At 42.6% G+C, this 21,384-nt stretch overlaps 1 protein-coding gene across 1 annotated transcript in view; it reads left to right on the top strand.

The window, feature by feature from the left end:
- The window catches only part of tgs1 (trimethylguanosine synthase 1), a 36,439-nt gene that overhangs the window by 3,640 nt on the left and 11,415 nt on the right, over positions 1 to 21,384 (top strand). Inside the window, exons 5-8 of the mRNA XM_030725372.1 lie at positions 1,118 to 1,195; positions 3,180 to 3,695; positions 15,099 to 15,225; positions 15,416 to 15,502. Coding sequence (XP_030581232.1) covers positions 1,118 to 1,195; positions 3,180 to 3,695; positions 15,099 to 15,225; positions 15,416 to 15,502 — 808 coding nt within the window. The remainder of the gene's footprint in view (positions 1 to 1,117; positions 1,196 to 3,179; positions 3,696 to 15,098; positions 15,226 to 15,415; positions 15,503 to 21,384) is intronic.

The following is a 21,384-nucleotide window of genomic DNA, read 5'->3' as shown; positions in this document are numbered from 1 at the left end:
GTTATTATTTTTATTTTTATTTAAACATGTTTCTTAAATTTTAGTACTTTCTACATGCTTTTGCACTGTAGAAATTCAGGTTTAGATGCATGTTTACACCTCAGGTCTGAGAGTAAGGCAATTTCAATCCTCTGTATATCCTGCACATATGTGGTATTGACTATAAAGAAACTTTGACTAGACTTTGACTTTAATTTTGACTCTCTCTGCGGTAGGTGAAAACCTCTCTCCCTGCTGTCCAAACAGAAATATCTATGCAGACAGATAATCATGCTTGAGATGTAGTTCTTGCGGTTTTTTGCAGTTTCTCTAGACATCGCACCTTGCAATGCAATTTGCTGGGATGTCCAGTTCTGGGGAGGTTTGGCATTGTGCTAATGCATACCTGAAAGCTCCAGCCCAACAAATTGCAAGAATTTCTGCTTTTATGGAGGCGGTCAACTCGCTGATCAATTAATCAAGTGCATTTTATTAGCTGCTACTTCATAATTCCAATGGAAGTAGTAAGGGCACACACAGGATTGTATATAGTCTTGTGAAAACCTTCTTTTTCATGTGATAGTAGATGCATACTGTCACGGCCAGCGATGTGACGGGCAGGGATGGACCCAAACACAGGACTCCCGAGACAGGCATTACGTAAAAAGGTGTTTATTAAGGTTGGGGGACGAATACAACATCCTTCTGAGGGTAGGCGAAGGGAAAACACAGGAACACACTGGCACGATAACATCAACGATGTGACAACAGGCAGCGAAAACACAGGACTTAAATACACAGAGGGGCTGATGAGGGAAGAGGAAACAGGTGGGAACACAGGTGACGCTGATAACCAAGATGAGACCAGGGGAAGCAAAACTGAATACAACAGACAGGGGCTGGACAACTATCAAAATAAAAAAAACAGGAAGTATGACGAGAGAACAGAGACGCAAACCTGACACAGAATACAGGGAGACACAAGGAACTAGAACTAACTAACTGAGGGCAAATAACAAAACATAACCCGAGAAAGTAACAGACACAATACCCAGAAAACATAAAACACTGGGCCATGGGCCCAGGACATGACACATACATCACACAACTACGTAATTTTTTTTTTTGTTTGTCCTAGTTGATGAGAAGGAAGTGTTTGATCCACTTGTGGAAGTACCTGGAGGGTTCCAAGATGTCGGCTGGGAAGCCTACTGGGGTAAGGATGGAGACGTGAAGGTTATAGTTAATTGTATGTATTTGGTCACTGTACACAGTGCTGGTATACAAATGAACTCAATGAAGTTTGTGGATTTCTAACAGTGGACTACAACAGTATTATAAGCATTGTTGCAGACATTGTATGGAGACTGAAAAATCAATCTAAACAACTCTCCATATAAGCAACCTTATATGGAGAGCAGCGTCTTGTTTTGTGTAAGTCTAAAGCTTCTGCACCTCATTGCATTAAAATTGTGGCAGTTTTGCATGTTTGCTTGCTTTCCATATACAAGTTGATCTTATCAGATCCTATTACAAGTGGACAGTTAGCAATGCTAGTACATCCATTACAACTTTGATATGGGCATCAACATGCAAATAATTCATTTTGGTTCACTTTGATTTGTATAGTGCCAGTTCACAGCAAGTTGAGTTGTGTTATACACTAAGGTAAAGACCCCAATGATCAGAAGATCTGCTATGAGCAAGTGCTTGACTATAAAGGAAGAACTTCCTTTTAACATGAGCCCTCTGAAAGAACCAGACAGAGGGATCACAAACCAAACAGAAACTCTGGGAGAGATTAGACAAAAGTTAATGACTTGCCATAGGATTTAAGGAGCAGTGCTCAGTGCATAATGGGAAGTCTCCCAGTAGTCTGAGCCTATTGAAGCAAAGCTGAGGGATGGTTTAGGGTTACCTCACCCATCCCTTACTATAATGTTCATCACAAATGACAGTTTAAGGTTTAATCTTAAAAGTACAAAGGGTGCCTTTGTTTAACCCAAGCTAAGATGTGGTTCTACAGGAGAAGGGCGTGCTATAGTAGCCGAAGGGTCTGACTCCCATTGTACTTTAGGAAATTCTCAGAACCAAAGGTAAACCTGTACTCTGAGAGCAGAGTGCTCTAATGGCACCCAAAGTAAGTATCTGTTTAGACACAGTATTTCTGCTTCTTGTAGGGCAAAATATGATGGGTTTTTTTCATAATTTAGAAGTATAAAAGGACAAGTCATCCAGGCCTTTATGTCTATAGATATCTAATTGATTTGTGTCATCTGGCTTCATGTATAAATATAACTGTCATCTGATTAGCAGTGAAAATATATGCAGTGTTTTCTAATAATATTACCTAAGGGACGCGTGTTTAATGGAAAATGTATTGGTCCTAGCACGGAACCCTGTGGAACTTTTGTTGAGGAAAACTTCTTACTTACATTGAATAAACTGGTAGATGTCATATAAATAAGAGTAAAACCAGCATAGCACTTTTCTTAATCACCAAAGGTATATTAGATTGTTGAGGAGACTGTTTGTTGTGATTTGGCGCTATAGAAATAAAATGGAATTGAATTGAATTGATTCTTCGCTTGGATCCCGAGTAAAGTAACTCATGTAGTAGCTCACATTTACATAAGCACAAACACATCATTCATCAATGAAAACATTGCACTTGATTCTTATTGGAAGCATTTAAAAGCTTTGGTGTGGAAGTTTTTAAACAGCACAGCCAACTGGATCAAGAGCTTGGTGCTTTCTGGAATTTTTTGGGACCAGTTCGTTAACTTTGTCAAAAGTAACTTTATTATCTGTAATGCTGCTGTGTGATGGCTTTTGTAGTGTGTAACAGCACATTTCCTACTCTGTTATAATATATAATAATATAATATTAGTACCAGAGTTTATATGACTCCAGGTAGGGAATGAGTCAGCCCTCAGGATGTAGAATGGATCCAAAGCTTTGGCAGCGCACATCTTTTTAGACCCAACAAGACAGAAAAAAGGACCAGATTAAAAATTAAATGAATTTCAGTATTCACTGAAACTGAATAAATGAATTCAGTATTCACTAACCTTTTTTTAAACCATGTTCCACACAGAAAGTGTCAGTGGTTATCATGTTATTTTTATGAACCCATTCTACACCCAAGATTAAATATTGCTTCTTCATTTTCTTAAATACTATCTTGACACCTCTACAGTGCAACAGGGAGAAGCTCTGTTGTGGAGCAGCTGGCTGGAGAAACATCCAGAAACTGAGCTGCAATCTGCAGAAGATCCAGGAACAGTGATTGCTCCTTGGGACAACCCAGATACAAAAGCTCTCTGGGACAAACATGCTACAGAGACCTACTGTTCATATTGGGAGCAGTACTCATACTGGGCAGGACAGGGTTGGACCTTTGAGCAGTTGGTCTGTAATGGGGATGCTGGAAGTGAAGAAGCAACAGGGGTCATGGACACAGGTGAAAAGAGCCACACAGAGGAACAGAGAGAGAGACCTACCAAAGCTGAGAACCGACACAAAGAAGTTGATGCTGAAGTTCTGAATGATCTGTTTGGACAAAGCTTCACAATAGAGGTAGATGGAACCTGTGTGCCTGGCTCAGTTATAGTCCAGTCAGAGGGAATGTTCTGCAGTTCTGATGAGGCTTCTGATGATGGGAATAGTCGCAAGAGACCAGCTGGCTCCATACAGCATAACACAGCTACTACAGGTAAGAATCGAGTGTGTGTGGTACTGTCAAGGCTTCATGGTTGAATAGACTGATCTGTCTGCTATGTTGTAGCAGTAAATTTTATAATATATATTATATATAGGGGGAATGGGGTACTGTTTTTGCTGTGTTTGTCTGTTTGTTAACAAGTCCGATTCATACGAAATTTCCACAAATGATGGCCAGTGACCCCTAGGTCATCCAGTTAAAAATTTTGCCATAAAAGGTCATGGTCAAAAGAAAAATGGAAAAAAAAATCCTGATCTGTAACATAGGGCAAAAACCAAACCCTATCAGATTTATCTGATATTGGGTACACAGTTGTGGAGGGCCAAGAGCTAGTGCAAAACCAAACGCATCTGAGTCCGATCCAGATCCTGGATTTGCGGGCTACTTGAATTTAATATGGGAAACTCCATTTACCTCATAGTTTTGGCCATATCTCAGTTGAAAAAGACACATCATCTTCATTTGTTGGAAAAAGAAGCATAGTGCTATTGTCCATGGACACGTAACATTTGATTGGGATATGATCCTGTTATGCAAATAAGATAAGATAAGATAAGATAAAACTTTAATGATCCCACGACGGGGAAATTTGCGCATTACAGCAGCTCAGTACAGAAAACTAAAAATAGAATAGAATAAAATAAAATAGAAGAACACTATACACATATACATAAGCACTATATACAGAAAATATATAGTCAATACACACATGTACATATACACACATATACACACACATCAAAACACTATATACAGATATCAAAATATTATATACATTTGTAGCCGGTAAGGTACACAGCATACACGGTATGCATTATATGGGTGAGTGTAATAAATAAAATGTATCTGGACTGTAAGGATAAAGTGATGGCAGAGGAGGTAAAGTGTCCAAGTGACTCAAGACATTATGATGTGTTATACAGTCTAACTGCTGTTGGGATGAATGACCTGCGAAAGCGCTCCTTCCTGCAGCGAGGATGTTTCAGTCTCTGACTGAAGGAGCTGCTCAGCTCACCCACGGTCTCATGCAGAGGGTGATGGGGGTTGTTCATGATGGATGTCAGCTTTGCTAACATCCTCCTCTCACCCATCACCATCACAGACTCCAGAGGACATCCCAACACAGAGCTAGACCTCCGCACCAGTTTGTCGATCCTGCTCCTGTCCCTTTCGGTGCATCCACCCCCCAGCAGGCCACTGCGTAGAAAAGGGCAGATGCTACCACTGTGTCATAAAAGGTCTTTAACAGAGTCCTGCAGACACCAAAGGACCTCAGTCTCCTCAGCAGGTGGAGTCGACTCTGGCCCTTCTTATACAGGACATCTGTGTTTGTAGTCCAGTCCAACTTGTTATTGAGATGAACACCCAGGTACTTGTAGGAGACCACTGTCTCAATATGCTTTCCCTGGATGTTCACCGGTGCTGTAGGGGGTGGCTTCCTCCTGAAGTCTATGATCATCTCCTTCGTCTTGCTGGCATTGATTTGGAGTGCGTTGTTCTCACACCAGCCGACAAAGTCACTGATGACACCCCTGTATTCCTGGTCGTTCCCATCTGATACACATCCAATGATGGCCGTATCATCTGAGAACTTCTGTAGGTGGCAGTGGTCCGAGTTGTACCTGAAGTCTGAGGTGTACAGACTGAACAGAAAGGGTGAGAGGACCGTGCCCTGTGGCGCCCCCGTGCTGCAGACTACCACATCAGACATACAGTCATGGCACCTCACATACTGTGGTCTGTTGGTGAGGTAGTCGATGGTCCATGCCGTCAGCTGACTGTCTACTCCGGCTCCCTCCATCTTCCCTCTCAGTAGTGCAGGCTGGATGGTGTTGAAAGCACTGGAGAAGTCAAAGAACATGACCCTCACAGTGTTTCCTGCCTGCTCTAGGTGAGAGAGGGATCTGTGCAGCAGGTAGATGATGGCATCGTCCACCCCAATGCCGGGCTGGTAGGCGAACTGCAGGGGATCCAGCGCTGAGCTCACCAGTGGGCGGAGGTGATGAAGGATGAGCCTCTCCATGGTCTTCATCAGGTGAGAAGTCAGGGCCACAGGTCTGTAGTGGTTGGACTCCCTGGGCTGTGCGATCTTTGGCACTGGAACTATGCAGGAAGTCTTCCACAGTTCAGGAACCCTCTCCAGATTCAGGCTCAGGTTGAAGATATGCAGTACCACCTGACAGAGCTAGTCTGCACAATCCCTGAGCAGTCTGGGGCTGATTCCATCTGGACCCGCTGCCTTCCTGATCTTCGTCTTTCTGAGCTGACTTCTCACCTGATCAGTTGTGAGGTGGATGTGAGGCTGGGTTGGGGTGGGTGATGGGGCTGGCTCCGCTGTAGGTGAGGGTGAGGAGAGTGCAGGCAATGATAGCACTACACCAGGAGAGAGGGGGGTCAGCATACGGAGGGGGGCAGATGGGAGCTGAGGGGTGGGGGAGGTGGTCAACGACCCAGAGTCAAATCTATTGAAAAACAGGTTTAGGTCGTTAGCCCACCCCCGGTCAGCAGACACTGTGGCTCCTCCATTGTCCTCAAAGTGGCCAGAGATTTTTTTCATGTTTCTCCAGACTTCTCGGACTTTGTTATGTTGGAGCTGTTCCTCCATCTTCCTCCTGAAGCTCTCTTTGCCTCTCCGGATCTTGTATTTCACATCCTTTTGCACTCTCCTCAGTTCCTCCTTGTCTCCAGATCTGAAGGCCCTCTTCTTCTCGTTCAGCAGGGCCTTCAGCTCTGGGGTCACCCACGGTTTATTGTTGGAGAAGCACCGTACCTTCTTGGTTGGCACAGTGTTCTCCACACAGAAGTTCATGTAGTCTGTGATGCAGTGGGTGAGGGCGTCAATGTCCTCACCGTGAGGCCTGCAGAGTTCCTGCCAGTCTGTACATTCAAAACAGTCTCTCAGGGCCTCACTGCAGTCCTCAGACCACAGTCTTATTATCTTCTTGGTGGGGGGTTTCTTCTTCACAATGGGGGTGTAGGTGGGGTGAAGAATGACCAGGTTGTGGTCTGAGTGGCCAAGCGGGGGTAGAGGTGATGAGCTGTAAGCCTCCTTTGTGTTAGCAAACAGCAGGTCTAGAGTTTTATTGTCCCTTGTGTGGCAGTCAACATATTGGGTGAAGTTAGGGAGAGTGGAAGAAGGTGAGGCATGGTTGAAGTCCCCAGAGATGATAATCAGGGACTGTGGATGTGCCGTCTGTAACTGAGAGACGGTGGTGTGGATGTCCTCACAGGCTGCTGTAGCGTCGGCCGACGGCGGGATGTAAACAGTTAACACAATAACGTGAAAACTCCCGGGCCAGGTGGTATGGCCGAACGCTAACCGCTAACAGTTCAATGTCTTTGGTACAGCGCTGCTCCTTCACAGTGATGTGTCCTGGGTTACACCATCTCTCATTAACGTACATCGCCAGTCCCCCACCTCTCCTCTTACCACTCTCCCTCATGCTCCGGTCCGCTCTCACCAGCTGAAAGCCCTCCAATGTTACGACGGAGTCCGGTGTGTGGTCCGTGAGCCAAGTCTCCGTGAACAGCAGGAGGCTGCTCTGCTGGTACTCCCACTGCAGTCTGGTTAGCGCTGCCAGCTCTTCCATCTTGTTGGGTAAAGATCTTACGTTGCCCATGAGAATAGATGGAATGCTCGGTTTGTACCGTCTCCTCCTCTCCCGGTACTTCGCTCCAGCTCTGCATCCCCTCCTCCGACGCCGTAATTCCTTCGGAATCTCGGGTCTCTCCTCCGGGAGTACGCTCCTGTTGCACAGGGCTAACAGCTGATCCCGGCTGTAAACAATAGAGTGGCTCACCGGTTCTCCAGATGAAGTGGTGAAAAGTCCCAAAAAGAGTATAAGGAATGCCACTACTCTAATGAAACTTTGCAGGTCCATGGCGGGTTTGATATCCGATATAACTACGAAACTAAGAGTCTGAAAGAAAACCTTAAAATACAAGAAAAACACACAAGAAAGGGAAGTAACCTGGGAGCTGCAGTAACAGGCTGCCTACCGTGGCGCCATCTTGGAAGTATATGACATATACTTCCAAATATATGACACAACTTTTATCCCTCTATAAATCCGATCACAAAATTCTCCCATTATCGCCCCCGTGAGAAATTGCGTAATTTCTCATTGTAAAAAAATGACCATAAAACGAAAGTTATTTTGCTTCAGCTTTTAAAACCTTGGATAATTATGGGCATAAAGAACAGGACCTATGTGTTATCTCGGTGATTCAGTGTTTGGAGAGTGACATGTTTGTGAGATGGACAATGTTAAAATAAACTAAAACGTCTGCAGGAGACGGGGTTTGTTGTGCTTTATTGTCATTCAAAAACAAAGTGCGTAAAATAAATTCAAGTTCTTCCACTGAGTGCCTGAACCTTGAGAGAGAAATACGCAGTCAGACTCTCATTAAATAGAACCAGATACTGAACTCAGCCTACTTGGTAAAATCATGTCACCAGGTCTGGTTCTCAAACATTTTTACCTGGTCAACTAAAGGTTAAAAAAAAAACAAAAAGTAGAATGTCTGTTCACCAAAATATTCTGCCTGAGTGCTGCTATTCAGGGGCATTTCCAGGATTTTTTTTAAATAGGATGATCCAGTGGCGGATCTAGGATTTTTCTGAGTAAGGGGCCATCAAGGGGCCACAGTATTCATAGAGGGGCCAAGTATTTGTGGTAGATGTGGTGATATACGGACCAATAAAAATTAAAGCCATTACATTACAGTTAGGGTAAATCTTATCACCATGAAGTGTAAGAATTCAGTGAACTTATGTGCCATTTCACTAAATAACAATATCAGACATTTCATACATTACAGCATTAACTGTTGTTGCTCTCCCTAAATGATTTCTGACCTGATGAAAAGGGGCTGGAGGTGTCCTGCTCTTGACCAGCCTCTGGTCTACTGTGTCCTGCTGCTCTTTCCCTCCTCTCACCCTGCTCATTTTCAGCTGCAGACTCACTCTTTTGCTCAAAAACTGCTGAATTCCCACCTGAGACTGACCCTTTCTTTTCATATTCTTCTCTATTACTGCCAAACATTATAGTTAATGTAAACACACAAATGCAAATTACAAAGAAGTACATGAATTAGTATTGCATGAATTAGTGAAATGCTAACACTCATGTCCAAACACAAGTAGTGCCTCAGTTAACATTACTCTTAACTAACTTTGCTTCTTAATTTAATGTTTGTCAGACTTACGCTGTGTGACAGCTGTGAGTAAAAAGAGATTTATGACTTATCATTACCAACAAAGTCCTCAAAATGTAGACTGCATCGGTTGTGGGTTAAAAAAACTTTCTCCGCAAGATCGTTTAAATCTTCTTTTTCTTCTATAAGCTTTATTCACGCTGAGCATTCCTATTTGGCTCATTAGCGCTACTGGTGTTTCGGCATGGAATTGCATCCACCTATAATTTGATCCTTGCTCTCGGACAAAGGACAGATGAGTGACAGGACAGGGGCACTTCAGGGGGCCAATCAGATTTCAGATGGGGCCAAGGCCCCTGTGGCCCCGCCCCTAGAACCGCCCCTGGGATGATCCAAGGGAGACCAAGAACAAAGTGGGGGCGCCTGCAGGAAATCATAAAATTTAATCAGAAATAAAAACACTGTAGACAACATGAAAGCGATACCACCACACAGAAGTCACAGTTATTGATAGTTTTTTGTATTTTCAAGTTGTCTTTTTTATCCTTTGCTTTGTACACATTATTATATATTACATGTATTTCAGACACATATTGCCAAACACAACCCTAGAGAAGTGAAGTCACTTACATTGGTTATAATAACCCCTGTCTAACTACAGGATTTGTAAGGTAATAAGTGTCTATAAGTGTCAGTTCTTAAAGTTCATGTGTTAGAAGCAAGAGAATGGCAGAATGTAAGGATGTGAGCATTATTTATTTGTGTCCTCATGTCATGTAGAATGGTTATTCTAATTTTCAAAATCTGCACAGCCCTTTCCAGCCATCAGAAGAGAAAGAGGATTAAGGATGTATGGCGGTACAGTAAAGAGAACACAACAGATTATAGGAAGATCCAGAAGAGTGCAGGATATACATTGCTTAACAAATTTATTAGACCACCATCAATGTAAGGTTAATACCACAACTTAACAGTTAACAGTATTCATTACCCATTTTTTACCCCTCAGCCTAAAAAGGCTGATGGGTATTGTCATCACTTTACCAGGCAGGCAGGCCAGCATTCACCTTTGTTATTTTCAAATTGATACCATAGTTGTATCTACTAAAAAACTCAAAGTCAGAGGTCAGGTTTTTGAAAATCTTGTGGACCCTTTAACTTAATGATGTTATCTAGGATGTACAAATTCATAACATAGATACATCTACTGAAAATATCAGATGAGTTAGTTCTTACCATAATAATGCCATCACAAAAAGTGACAGTATTTTCAGTGGTTTGTATTTATTAGCATTTCTCATTCTTGGTTCTTACTTACCCATTTGCTTTTGAATTGATATGGTGAAGAAAGTTTTATTAGTTTTAGTAGTTGAATGTTATACTTAACTAGAAGGGCACTCAGTAGAGTGCATACCTCTCCCACCGCAAATTTTCTGTGTGCAATTCAATTCAGTTTTATTTCTATAGTGCCAAATCACAACAAACAGTCGCCTGAAGGCGACTGGGTAAAGACCCTACAATAATACAGAGAAAACCCAACAGTCAAAACGACCCCCTATGAGCAGCACTTGGTGACAGTGGGAAGGAAAAACTCCCTTTTAACAGGAAGAAACCTCCAGCAGAACCAGGCTCAGGGAGGGGGGGTCATCTGCTGAGAGGGGAGAGAGACAGAGATTAATAATAACTAATGATTGAATGCAGAGTGGGGTATAGACAAAGTAAATAAGGTGAATGAACAGAAACAGTGCATTATGGGAACGCCCCAGCAGCCTAGGCCTATAGCAGAATAGTAAGTAAGCCAGCAGTCTGAGAGCAAAGTGCTCTATTGGGGTGATATGGTACTATGAGGTCTTTGAGATAAGATGGGGCCTGATCATTCAAGACCTTGTAGGTGAGGAAAAGGATTTTAAATTCTATTCTAGATTTAACAGGGAGCCAATGAAGAGAAGCCAATATGGGAGAAATCTGCTCTCTCTTTCTAGTCCCTGTCAGTACTCTAGCTGCAGCATTTTGGATCAGCTGAAGGCTTTTCAGGGAGCTTTTAGGACAGAATTACAATAGTCCAGCCTAGAAGTAATAAATGTATGAATTAGCTTTTCAGCATCACTCTGAGAAACGATGTTTCTAATTTTAGAAATATTGCACAAATGCAAAAAAGCAGTCCTACATATTTGTTTAATATGTGCATTGAAGGACATATCCTGGTCAAAAATGACTCCAAGATTTCTCACAGTGTTACTGGAGGCCAAAGTAATGCCATCCAGAGTAAGTATCTGGTTTGACACCATGTTTCTAAGATTTGTGGGGCCGAGTACAAGAACTTCAGTTTTATCTGAATTTAGAAGCAGGAAATTAGAGGTCATCCAGGCCTTAATGTCTTTAAGACATTCCTGAAGTTTAACTAATTGATGTGTGTCATCTGGCCTCATTGATAGATAAAGCTGAGGATCATCTGCATAGCAATGAAAATTGATGCAATGCTTTCTAATAATACTGCCCAAAGGAAGCATGTATAATGTAAATAGAATTGGTCCTAGCACAGAACTCCATAATTAACCTTAGTGTGTGAAGAAGACTCCCCATTTACATGAACAAATTGGAGTCTATTAAATAAATATGATTCAAACCACTGCAGTGCAGCACCTTTAATACCTATAGCAAGCTCTAATCTCTGTAATAAAATGTTATGGTCAACAGTATCAAAGCTGCACTGAGGTCCAACAGGACAAGAACAGAGATGAGTCCACTGTCAGAGGCTGTAAGAAGATCATTGGTAACCTTCACTAATGCTGTTTCTGTACTGTGATGAATTCTGAAACCTGACTGAAACTCTTCAAATAAACCGTTCCTCTGCAGATGATCAGTTAGCTGTTTTACAACTACTCTTTCAAGAATCTTTGAGAGAAAAGGAAGGTTGGAGATTGGCCTATAATTAGCTAAGACAACTGGGTCAGTGATGGCTTTTTAAGTAGAGGTTTAATTACAGCCACCTTGAAGGCCTGTGGTACATAGCCAACCAATAAGATAAGATAAGATAGATAAGATAGTGTTTTATTTGTCACATGCACAGTTATACACAGTACAATGCACAGTGAAATGTATTTTGTACCTGCAACCATATATACACACACATATAAATAAGAAGAAGAATAAAAAAAAAAAAAAAAGTAATTTACACTATACACTATACTCTATATACTATACACTATACACACTCTTATAAATTATAATATTTACATTGTGCAATAATGGTCCAGTTAGGGCTCAGAGTTGAGCAGACGGATGGCTTGTGGGTAAAAACTCTTCTTCAACCTTTCAGTCTTAGTCCTCAGGCAGCGGTAACGCCGGCCTGATGGGAGCAGGGACAAGAGAGAGTGTCCGGGGTGGCTGGGCTGTTTTAGGATCTTCATGGCCCTCAGCCTGCACTGCTTGGTGTAAATGTCCTGCAGGTTGGGGAGGGTGGTTCTGATGGTCCGTTCAGCTGAACGAACCACCCTTTTTAGGGCCATGAAGTCCTGCTTGGTGCAGTTTCCCATCCAGGTGGTGATGCTCCCACGCATGATGCTCTCGATGGTGCAGGTGTAAAAGTTCCTGAGCACCTTGAGTGGGAGCTTGAAGTCTCTCAGCCGCCTGAGGAGGTAGAGACGCTGTCTGGCCTTCTTCACAGTGATGTTTATGTGATGAGTCCAGGACAGGTCCTGTGAGATGGTCACTCCCAGGTATTTGAGGGTGTCCACTCTTTCCACCTCAGCACCACTGATGACAAGTGGATGGTAGTCCCTCTGCTGCTTCCTGCTGAAGTCCACGATCAGTTCCTTCGTTTTGCTGACGTTGAGCAGGAGGTGGTTCTCCTGGCACCAGTTCTCCAGGCGGGAGACCTCTCTCCTGTAGGCTGTCTCCTCATTGGGAGAGATTAGTCCCACAACAGCAGTGTCGTCAGCAAACTTGATGATGACGTTGGACTCTGACGTGGCCTCGCAGTCATGGGTGTACAGTGAGTACAGCAGAGGGCTGAGCACACAGCCTTGGGGGGATCCAGTGTTGAGGGTGAGGGAGGATGAGGTGAGGTGACCCACTCGTACCACCTGTGGTCTGCTGGTCAGGAAGCTGTGAACCCACCTGCACAGGGATGGGCCCAGGCCCAGGTCCAGCAGCTTAGAGACCAGCCTGGAGGGAACTATGGTGTTGAATGCTGAGCTGTAATCTACAAACAGCACTCTCACATAGTTCCCCTTACCAGTGTCTATGTGTGAAAGGGTCTTGTGGAGGAGGAAGGATATGGCGTCATCTGTGGATCTGTCTGGCCGGTATGCAAACTGTAGTGGGTCGAGGGTGGTGGGCAGTGAGGAGGTGATGAATGTCTTGATGAGTCTCTCAAAACACTTCATCACCACAGAGGTGAGTGCTATGGGCCTGAAGTCATTGGGGCTGCTGGGGTGTGATTTCTTTGGGACAGGGACTATGATGGACTTTTTAAAGCAGGTGGGAATCACACACAGTTTCAGTGAGAGGTTGAATATCAGTGTAAACACAGGTGCCAGCTGGTCAGCGCAGGTCTTAAGGACACGTCCACTAATACCGTCTGGTCCAGCCGCTTTCCTGGTGTTTACACGTCTAAACGCCCTCCTCACGTCGCGCTCCGTCACAGTGAGTGTCTCCGCCCCTCCGGCCGGGAGCGCAGCGGGCTGTTGAGTTCATCAGCCAGAGAAGCGTCGGCACTCACCGGGTGTGTGTGTGGTGCTTTGTAGTCCGTGATGGTGCGTAGTCCCTGCCACAGTCCCCTGGAGTCAGACTGTTGTAGTTGCTGTTCCAGTCTGCGGCCGTAGCGATGTTTAGCCTCTTTCACCGCTCTGCGGACGTTGTATGATGCAACCTTGTAGTCCTCCATGTTCCCAGAGGCGAGGCCGGAGTTGTAGGCAACGGTGCGGGACCTCAGGGCGTCGCGGACAGATTTATCCACCCACGGCTTCTGGTTGGGAAAAGTCCTGATGGTCCTCCTAAGTGAAGTGTCTTCAACAACTTTCCCAATAAATCCCACGACAGTTTCCGTAAACTCTTCGATGTCTCCGCCCGCGCTGCTGCGAAACATGTCCCAGTCGGTTGAATCCAACGCACCCTGCAGAGCGGCCTCTGTTTGATCAGACCACCGTATCACTTCTCTCACAGCAGGGGGTTCCTGCCTGAGCCGTTGTTTGTATTTCGGCATGAGAAGGACAGAGGTGTGGTCAGACTTCCCAAAAGGCGGAAGAGGCTTTGCTTTGTAGCCATCTTTGAATGCAGAGTAGCAGTGGTCTAGGGTCCTCTCTCCTCTGGTGGGGCAGTCGATGTGTTGAATCAATTCCGGTATCACCTTTTTCAAGTTTGCACTGTTAAAGTCCCCGGCTACGATGAGAGCCGCATCACGCTGGTTAGCCTGATAGGTGGAAATCGCCTCATGTAGCTCGGATAGTGCAGTGTTAGTGCAGACTGATTGCAGACAATAAAGACTGATTGATCATTTTTAAGATTGAAGCATCAATAATTGGAAAGACTTCTTTGAACAGTCTAGTAGGAATGGGATCTAATAAACATGTTGCTGGTTTGGAGGAAGTAACTATTGAAGTTAACTCTGAAAGATCAACTGGAGCAAAAGAGTCTAAACAAATACCAGCAGTGCTGAAAGCAGCCGAACATGAAGATAAATCTTTGAGATGGTTATGAATAATTTTTTCTCTAATGTCTAAAATTTTATTTGTAAAGAAATCCATGAAGTCACTACTAGTTAAAGTGAAAGGAATACTCGGCTCTACAGAGCTCTGACTCTTTGTCAGCCTGGCTACAGTGCTGAAAAGAAACCTGGGGTTGTTCTTATTTTCTTCAATTAATGATGAGTAGTAAGATGTCCTAGCTTTCAAATGAAAATTTTGGTCTTCCTATTAAACATAAAATCCCTGGAGCTGTGAGAGGCCTTGGATGAAAAACTACAGTTCCCAGCAAAATTATATCACTTACTGTTGTCTTAGTTAGTTGCATTAAAAACATGATAATTCATGCTGACAATGTGATGACAGATATACCAGTGTAGGAAGTTGCAGCTAATCACTCTATCAGTCTAACTGCTCACCATCACTCAGTTAGCAAACGAGCGTAGCATTTTAGCATTTAGCATTTTAGCATTTAGCATTTTCGTTTGTTAATTAAATGGATGTGTATTGGCCATAGGTCACGCAAATAAATATTTTGTAAATTTTGACTCAGGTTCCCAAGTCAGCCGCGACAGACAGCGTGGATCAAGGAATGAAAAACCAATTCGAAAAGATAATGATGACGATGATGATGATGATGACAAACCTCCAGGCACAGGATGTTCAAAAGTCAAACGCAGGTGAGTTTTTATTGTATATGTGTTGAAGTTCAAGATGTATCATCATGCCATTGATTAGAAAGCAATTTAAAGACCATCATCTCTCCAGCTAATTCCCTTCCCTTAACCGCGGTATAATGTTTATCCCTGAGATGGTGATGTGAAAATAATTGCCATATGTAAATCTGGATGCACTTTTTTGTGTTTGCAGTCATGAGCTGGATTTGGATGAGTACCCACATCTGACACCTGAGGAAGCTTGGGGTAAACTTGGCTTCAAGCACAGCCCAGAGCCTCAGTAAGTCTGTTTGTCCTCTTTTGTGAATCTTTTTGTCCCTTGTGTCTGCTGACTCCCACTGAAATGCCTTGTGGTTTGTCTACACTTGAGCTGATATCGATAGAAATATGAAAAAACAACAACAAAAAAAGACATTTAGATGGTCAGCAAACATTTCTACTTGATTATAGAAATTGCTGTGCAGTGCTGTATATTGCTCTATGGTTTATGTTAGCTAACAGTTCCTCAGTTAAAGTAGACATGAAACATTACATATATAAAGACTAATTTACACCATGGACCCCTGCTCTGAAAAACTGTGATAGATTTAACTCTGTCTGTGAAGCTGGATTTAAGAAATAAGTGTTCAAAGTTTTTAGAGCATGTGTAGCACCATATTGTGCAAGTACAGAACATGATGACACCATGTTGTTTGGTTGGTTGCTCATACTTACATTTGTTTATGTAAGCTAACTAGTGACAGAACTGATAACTCAGTGGAAAACAAGGGAACTAAAACTAAAAAGCATTCTAAGGAGGTCACTTTTATATTGTGTTAAAAATCAAGGATTTACTGTCCACTTTCCCTCCCTGGCTCTTAAGCAGTAGTTGTTGGCTAGCTGCACTGAAACCGGAGAATCCATCTGTTAGCCATAATGTTCAGGTTTGTAGAGCACTTTATAAATGAGGACTGTGTGGAGGAGAGGCTTTCTGATTCAAGTGACCTGGTGGTTCACCAGAACAATAAGCTGAAGTCTGTCACTCGGATTTTCCCTTGTTGGGTCAGGTGTACCGAGTGGCACAATAAGCTGACAAAGCAGATGTCTGCAAGAAGCAATCAGCACTATTTTATGCTATAAAACGGTCTTTCCCAAGCACATCAAAAACCGTTTACAACATAACGGGTAACTACCTGCGCATCACTCCACAGACAGACACAAGTTTCTTATGGAAGCATGATTGGGAATCCTAACGTCCATCAGCATGTCCCAGTTACACTCTCCTTCACTTACATTACTTAACAATGGTATGTCACACTAGGCTTGTGGCATTTGCCAATGCTGCAACCTGATTAGGCTAATCCAATCACGCATGAGCTATACTCCCCTCGAGCAGCGAGGCTAATCCTTTCATGGGTTGTGTTAAATTGGTTATTCAAACAATAAATAGCGCAGAATGTCTATGCTCAATTTCAGATTTAGGATTTACAGACTGTGTTAGTTAGAAGAATAACCAACATGAAAACCAGAGAGCTGTCTATGGGTGAAAACAAGCAATTGTAAAGCTGAGAGAAGATGGAAAATCAATCAGAGCCATTGGACAAACATTGACCATAGCCAGTACAACCGTTTGGAATGTCCAGAAGAAGAAAGTCGTCACTGGTGTACTAATGCCACGTTTCCACTGACTCGGCGCGACTCGACTCGACATGGTCACTACCTCTCTGTGGGTGGAGTTGATATAGCAATGCAGACAGAAGTCACTTGACATAATTTGTATGCAACTCAAACGTGTCCATTAGCTCAGAGACCTCCTGATACACTTTCTCATTTCTCATCTGCCACCCAGCACAGAAATGTCTGCCCCTCGTCATTGGACCATGGTGTTGGTTTATGTGTCTTCATTTCCTTTGCTGTCGAGTTTTAAAAATGGCACATTTGAGTCTGTGAAGGAGTCTTTCTCATGAGATAGTTAGTGATGACACTCCCTGGCCAATCAGTGGCATGCTGTTCTTTGCCGTCACATTTTTGGATCGCCTCGGATCGTTTGGAATCCTTCCTGAGTGGGTTGTAAAAAAAAGTACCTGGTACCTGGTATCAGGACCCAATGGAAAACCCTACAAACTGTGCGGAGTCAAGTAGGTACTAGTGGAAATAAAGCATAAATAACAGATGTCCAACAGGTAGGCCAAGAAAAACAACAGCAGCTGATGACAGAAACATTGTAATAGCTTTAAAACAACTGTTAGTGACATCAGGAACAACCTCCAGAGGGCAGGAGTGAAAGTATCACAATCTACTGTTTACAGACAACTTCATGAACAAAAGTACAGAGGCTTTAACTAAAGATGCAAACCACAAATTAACAAGAACAGGAAGGCCAGGAAGGAATTTTCCAAGAAGTTCAGAGACAAGCCTCAGAAACTCTGGGACAAAATTTTATGGACAAAGACAAAGATGAACTTTTACAAAGGTGATAGAAAGGCTAAAATCTGGAGAAAGAAAGGATCTGCTCGTGATCCCAAACACAAGGGCTCATCTGTGAAACAGAGTGGAGGTAATGTCATGGCTTGGGCTTGCATGGCTTCTTCTGGGACGAGTTCAATAATCTTCATTGATGATGTCAAGCATGATGGGAGCAGTACAATGCACTCAGAAGTCTACAGAAACATTTTGTTTTTCAATTTAAAGAAAGATGCAACCAAACTGATTGAAAGATCCAAAAACAAACAATGAGAGGTTGCGGTGAAAGCCTGGAAAAGGATCACAATAGAGGAATGCAAAGGTTTAGTGATGTCGGTGGGTCACAGGCTTGATGCAATTGTAAGCAAAGGATCTGCAACTAAATATTAAGTCTTATTCATTTTAATTTAGTTTAAGTTGATCTTTTTTAATAATTTTGCCCACAAGAAAAATGGGTGGCTTAAGTCAAAAAGTGCTATCTTCTGAACTGTGTATCAGATCCAGATGTAAATACCTGGAAATAAACCTGAGATGTTGATCTTCTGTTTCATATTCATCTTTTAATGGCAAACCCAAAATGTTTTTAGTCTACAGAAAAAAATATAGTGATTGGCCTCAATGTTCCAATACTTTTTGAAAGGACTGTACATATCATTAGCATATATTATCATAGCATTAGCAGCCTGAAATTGTCCATGTTATTTATTCTCCACTTCAGATAAATACAGCCAAAGGGTACTAAACAGCCAGGTATATGAATATCATGTTGAACATCTTTAAAGAGTAAATAACACATATCTTGAAATAATTTTGACCAGGATGCACGTATTAAACAAATATGTAGGACTGCTTTTATTGAATTTTCTCAATATCTCTAAAATTAGAAACATCCTGTCCCAGCATGATACTTAAAAGTTCATTCCTGCATTTATTGCTTCTAGATTAGACTGTCAGGCTGTCCTAAAAGCTCCCTGCACAGAGAGTAATGACAGCAACTAGAAAGAGAGAGCATGTTTCTCCCATATTGGCTTGTCTTCATTGACTCCCTGTTGAATCCAGAATTTAATTTAAAATCCTTCTTCTTCCTTACAAGTCATTGAATAATCAAGCCCCACCTTATCACATAGCATCATATCAACTCGATAGAGCACTTCTCTCTCAGACTGCTGGCTTACTTGTGGTTCCTAGGATACTTAAGAGTAGAATGGGAGGCAGAGCCTTCAGCTTTCAGGCCCCTCTTCTGTGGAACCAGCTCCCAGGTTGGATTCAGGAGACAGACACCCTCTCTATTTTTAAGATTAGGCTTTAAATTACTTTAGATGAAAAATAAAAAGACAGGCCGTTTTTTTGTTTCTTTTTTTTTTTATAATTTATGTTTTTTATTTCAAAGGAAAAAGAAACATAATTTGTTGTACATTATATGGATTTGGAGTATGAAGTGAAAATAAAATAACTTTTGGTTACTTGCGTAACCCCAGTTCACAGAGTAGCATGAGTGAGAGTCTCACTATGGGATGCGCCTTCTTGTGTATTCCTAAGAAGCATTTATGTCATTCTGCCAATCCTGATTGGCAGGTAATTGTGATGACCATGTTGAGCAGAGTCACCCATAGTCATTATTCAAGATAAGCATCTCTTCTCACCAGCAAGAAGGGCTGTCTGGTGAGACATCTGCACTGACAGTTGTAAAGAGACTTGCAGGAGGATGCCCTTGCATTTTCAATAATGTTAATCACTCCCTGGGGAAGGCCTAATGTACTTAGAGTGCCCCACTCAGGTGCCAAGCACAAAGTCTCAAAGTGCCAGGTGCTAAGGATAAAAGGCAGCACAGGTGGCCAAACCTGTGTGACTGCATCTGCTCCAAGAGGCGAGCTTTGATCACACAAGGAGAAGAAATGTGAACACTGCACATTTTCTTCTGAAGTGAAAAGATCTACCAGCCTGGCTGTAGCGCAGCCACAGCTGTTCTACAATGGCCGGATGCAGATCCTAGTCACCGTATAATGGAGCATCTCTGGAGAGCAGATGCGCTCCCAGATTTAGTCCTGGGCTCTCTAAATCTGGGAGCCCAAGACGTAGAATGGGAGGCAGAGCCTTCAGCTTTCAGGCCCCTCTTCTGTGGAACCAGCTCCCAGTTTGGATTCAGGAGACAGACACCCTCTCTATTTTTAAGATTAGGCTTAAAACTTTCCTTTATGATCAAGCTTATAGTTAGGGCTGGATCAGGTGACCCTGAACTGTCCCTTAGTTAGGCTGCTAATGGCCTAGGCTGCTGGGGGGTTCCCATACTGCATTGAGCATTTCTTCTTCATATATTTTCAGTCTCTATATTTTTATTTATTAATTTATGGCTCTCTCTCAACAGCATACATTTTGACCTTTCACAGTAGGGAAAGCACAGGACTACTGATGATGGCTCTAGTATGCTTAGGAGACCTTAAGTTCTTGTGCATGATGATAATCCAGCAATGTTTACTGGGATGATCAGTGAGACTTAATTCTTCATTAATAGATCTGTTCCTTACATAGTGGGACAAATCGAAATGTCTGCTATGAAGAATGTATGCTACATCAGCAAACTGGAGCCTGGAGCCTGTTCCAGCTGTCATAGGGTGAGAGTCAGGGTACACCCTGGACAGGTCACCAGCCTGTCGCAGTGCTAACACAGAGAGACAGACAAATTCACACCTATGGACAATTTACAATCACCAATTAGGATCTATCACTGTCAAGATAAACAAGAGTAAGCTTCAAAATGGGTTTACTGCCCACCCAGCTGCAGTGCGCCTCGCACTGAAACAAGCGCTCCTGTTACTTCGTTCCCTGTCTCTCTCAGTAGAGCTCAGTAGGTAATTCCATTCACCTGTGTAGCTCACTGTTTCAGTCACACCAAGGAGAAAGACCTGCAGCTCACAGCTCCCACAAAAGACACCACTGGTATGGTAAAATGTTCATTTAAATAGACAATATTCTTTGGATGAACGTAGGACAAAGTTAAAGTTTATTTAAAAAAATAATTTGGTGATGTGTGTCACTACTTGCACTGAATATAATTAATATTTATGAGATATTTTAAGATCAGCTCATTAATTGATTGAACATAAATTCATGAATGACCCAGATAAATTTTAATCTGCAGAACTTTTTATTTAAGTAAGATGCAATAAATATTTAAATGTGTAAATAAAGTTAAAATTGTTTGATGGACCATATGACTTAAGAAAATGTTTGGATAAGTAAATGTTCATCTCGCTAAAAGTAGTGCCTTTATCAATCACATAGTTAAAACAAATTTTTTTAGGGTGCAGTGAATTTGTTATAATTTGATGTTTAATGTGTATGTCTGTTATCTGTTTAAAGGTTATCAACCTACTCAATCATTAATTCACCTGCTCATTTGCCACTGCACCTAAAGCTTGCAATTCCAACAAAAAGACAATAAAACACTTAAACTGAGTTGAGTTGTCCCAGCATCTTTGTGTAGAGCCTTTTTCAAGTTTGGGCAGGAGCTGAAGGAAGGTTTAAAAAACTTGACAATCACCCAGTAACTGCATGTCTTTGGACTGTGGGGGGAAACTGGAGGGAAACCCACACAGACACAGGGAGAACATGCAAACTCCACACAGAAAGGCCCAGGCCAAGGTGGATTCAAACTCAGACCTTCTAGCTGTGAGGCAACAGTGCTAACGACCATGTCACTGTGCCACCACTGTGATTATT

The sequence above is a fragment of the Archocentrus centrarchus genome, unplaced genomic scaffold, assembly GCF_007364275.1.
Source record: "Archocentrus centrarchus isolate MPI-CPG fArcCen1 unplaced genomic scaffold, fArcCen1 scaffold_54_ctg1, whole genome shotgun sequence".
NCBI lineage: Eukaryota > Metazoa > Chordata > Actinopteri > Cichliformes > Cichlidae > Archocentrus > Archocentrus centrarchus.
Note: the sequence above shows the minus strand (reverse complement) of the source record. Positions and strands in the feature narration are given on the sequence as shown.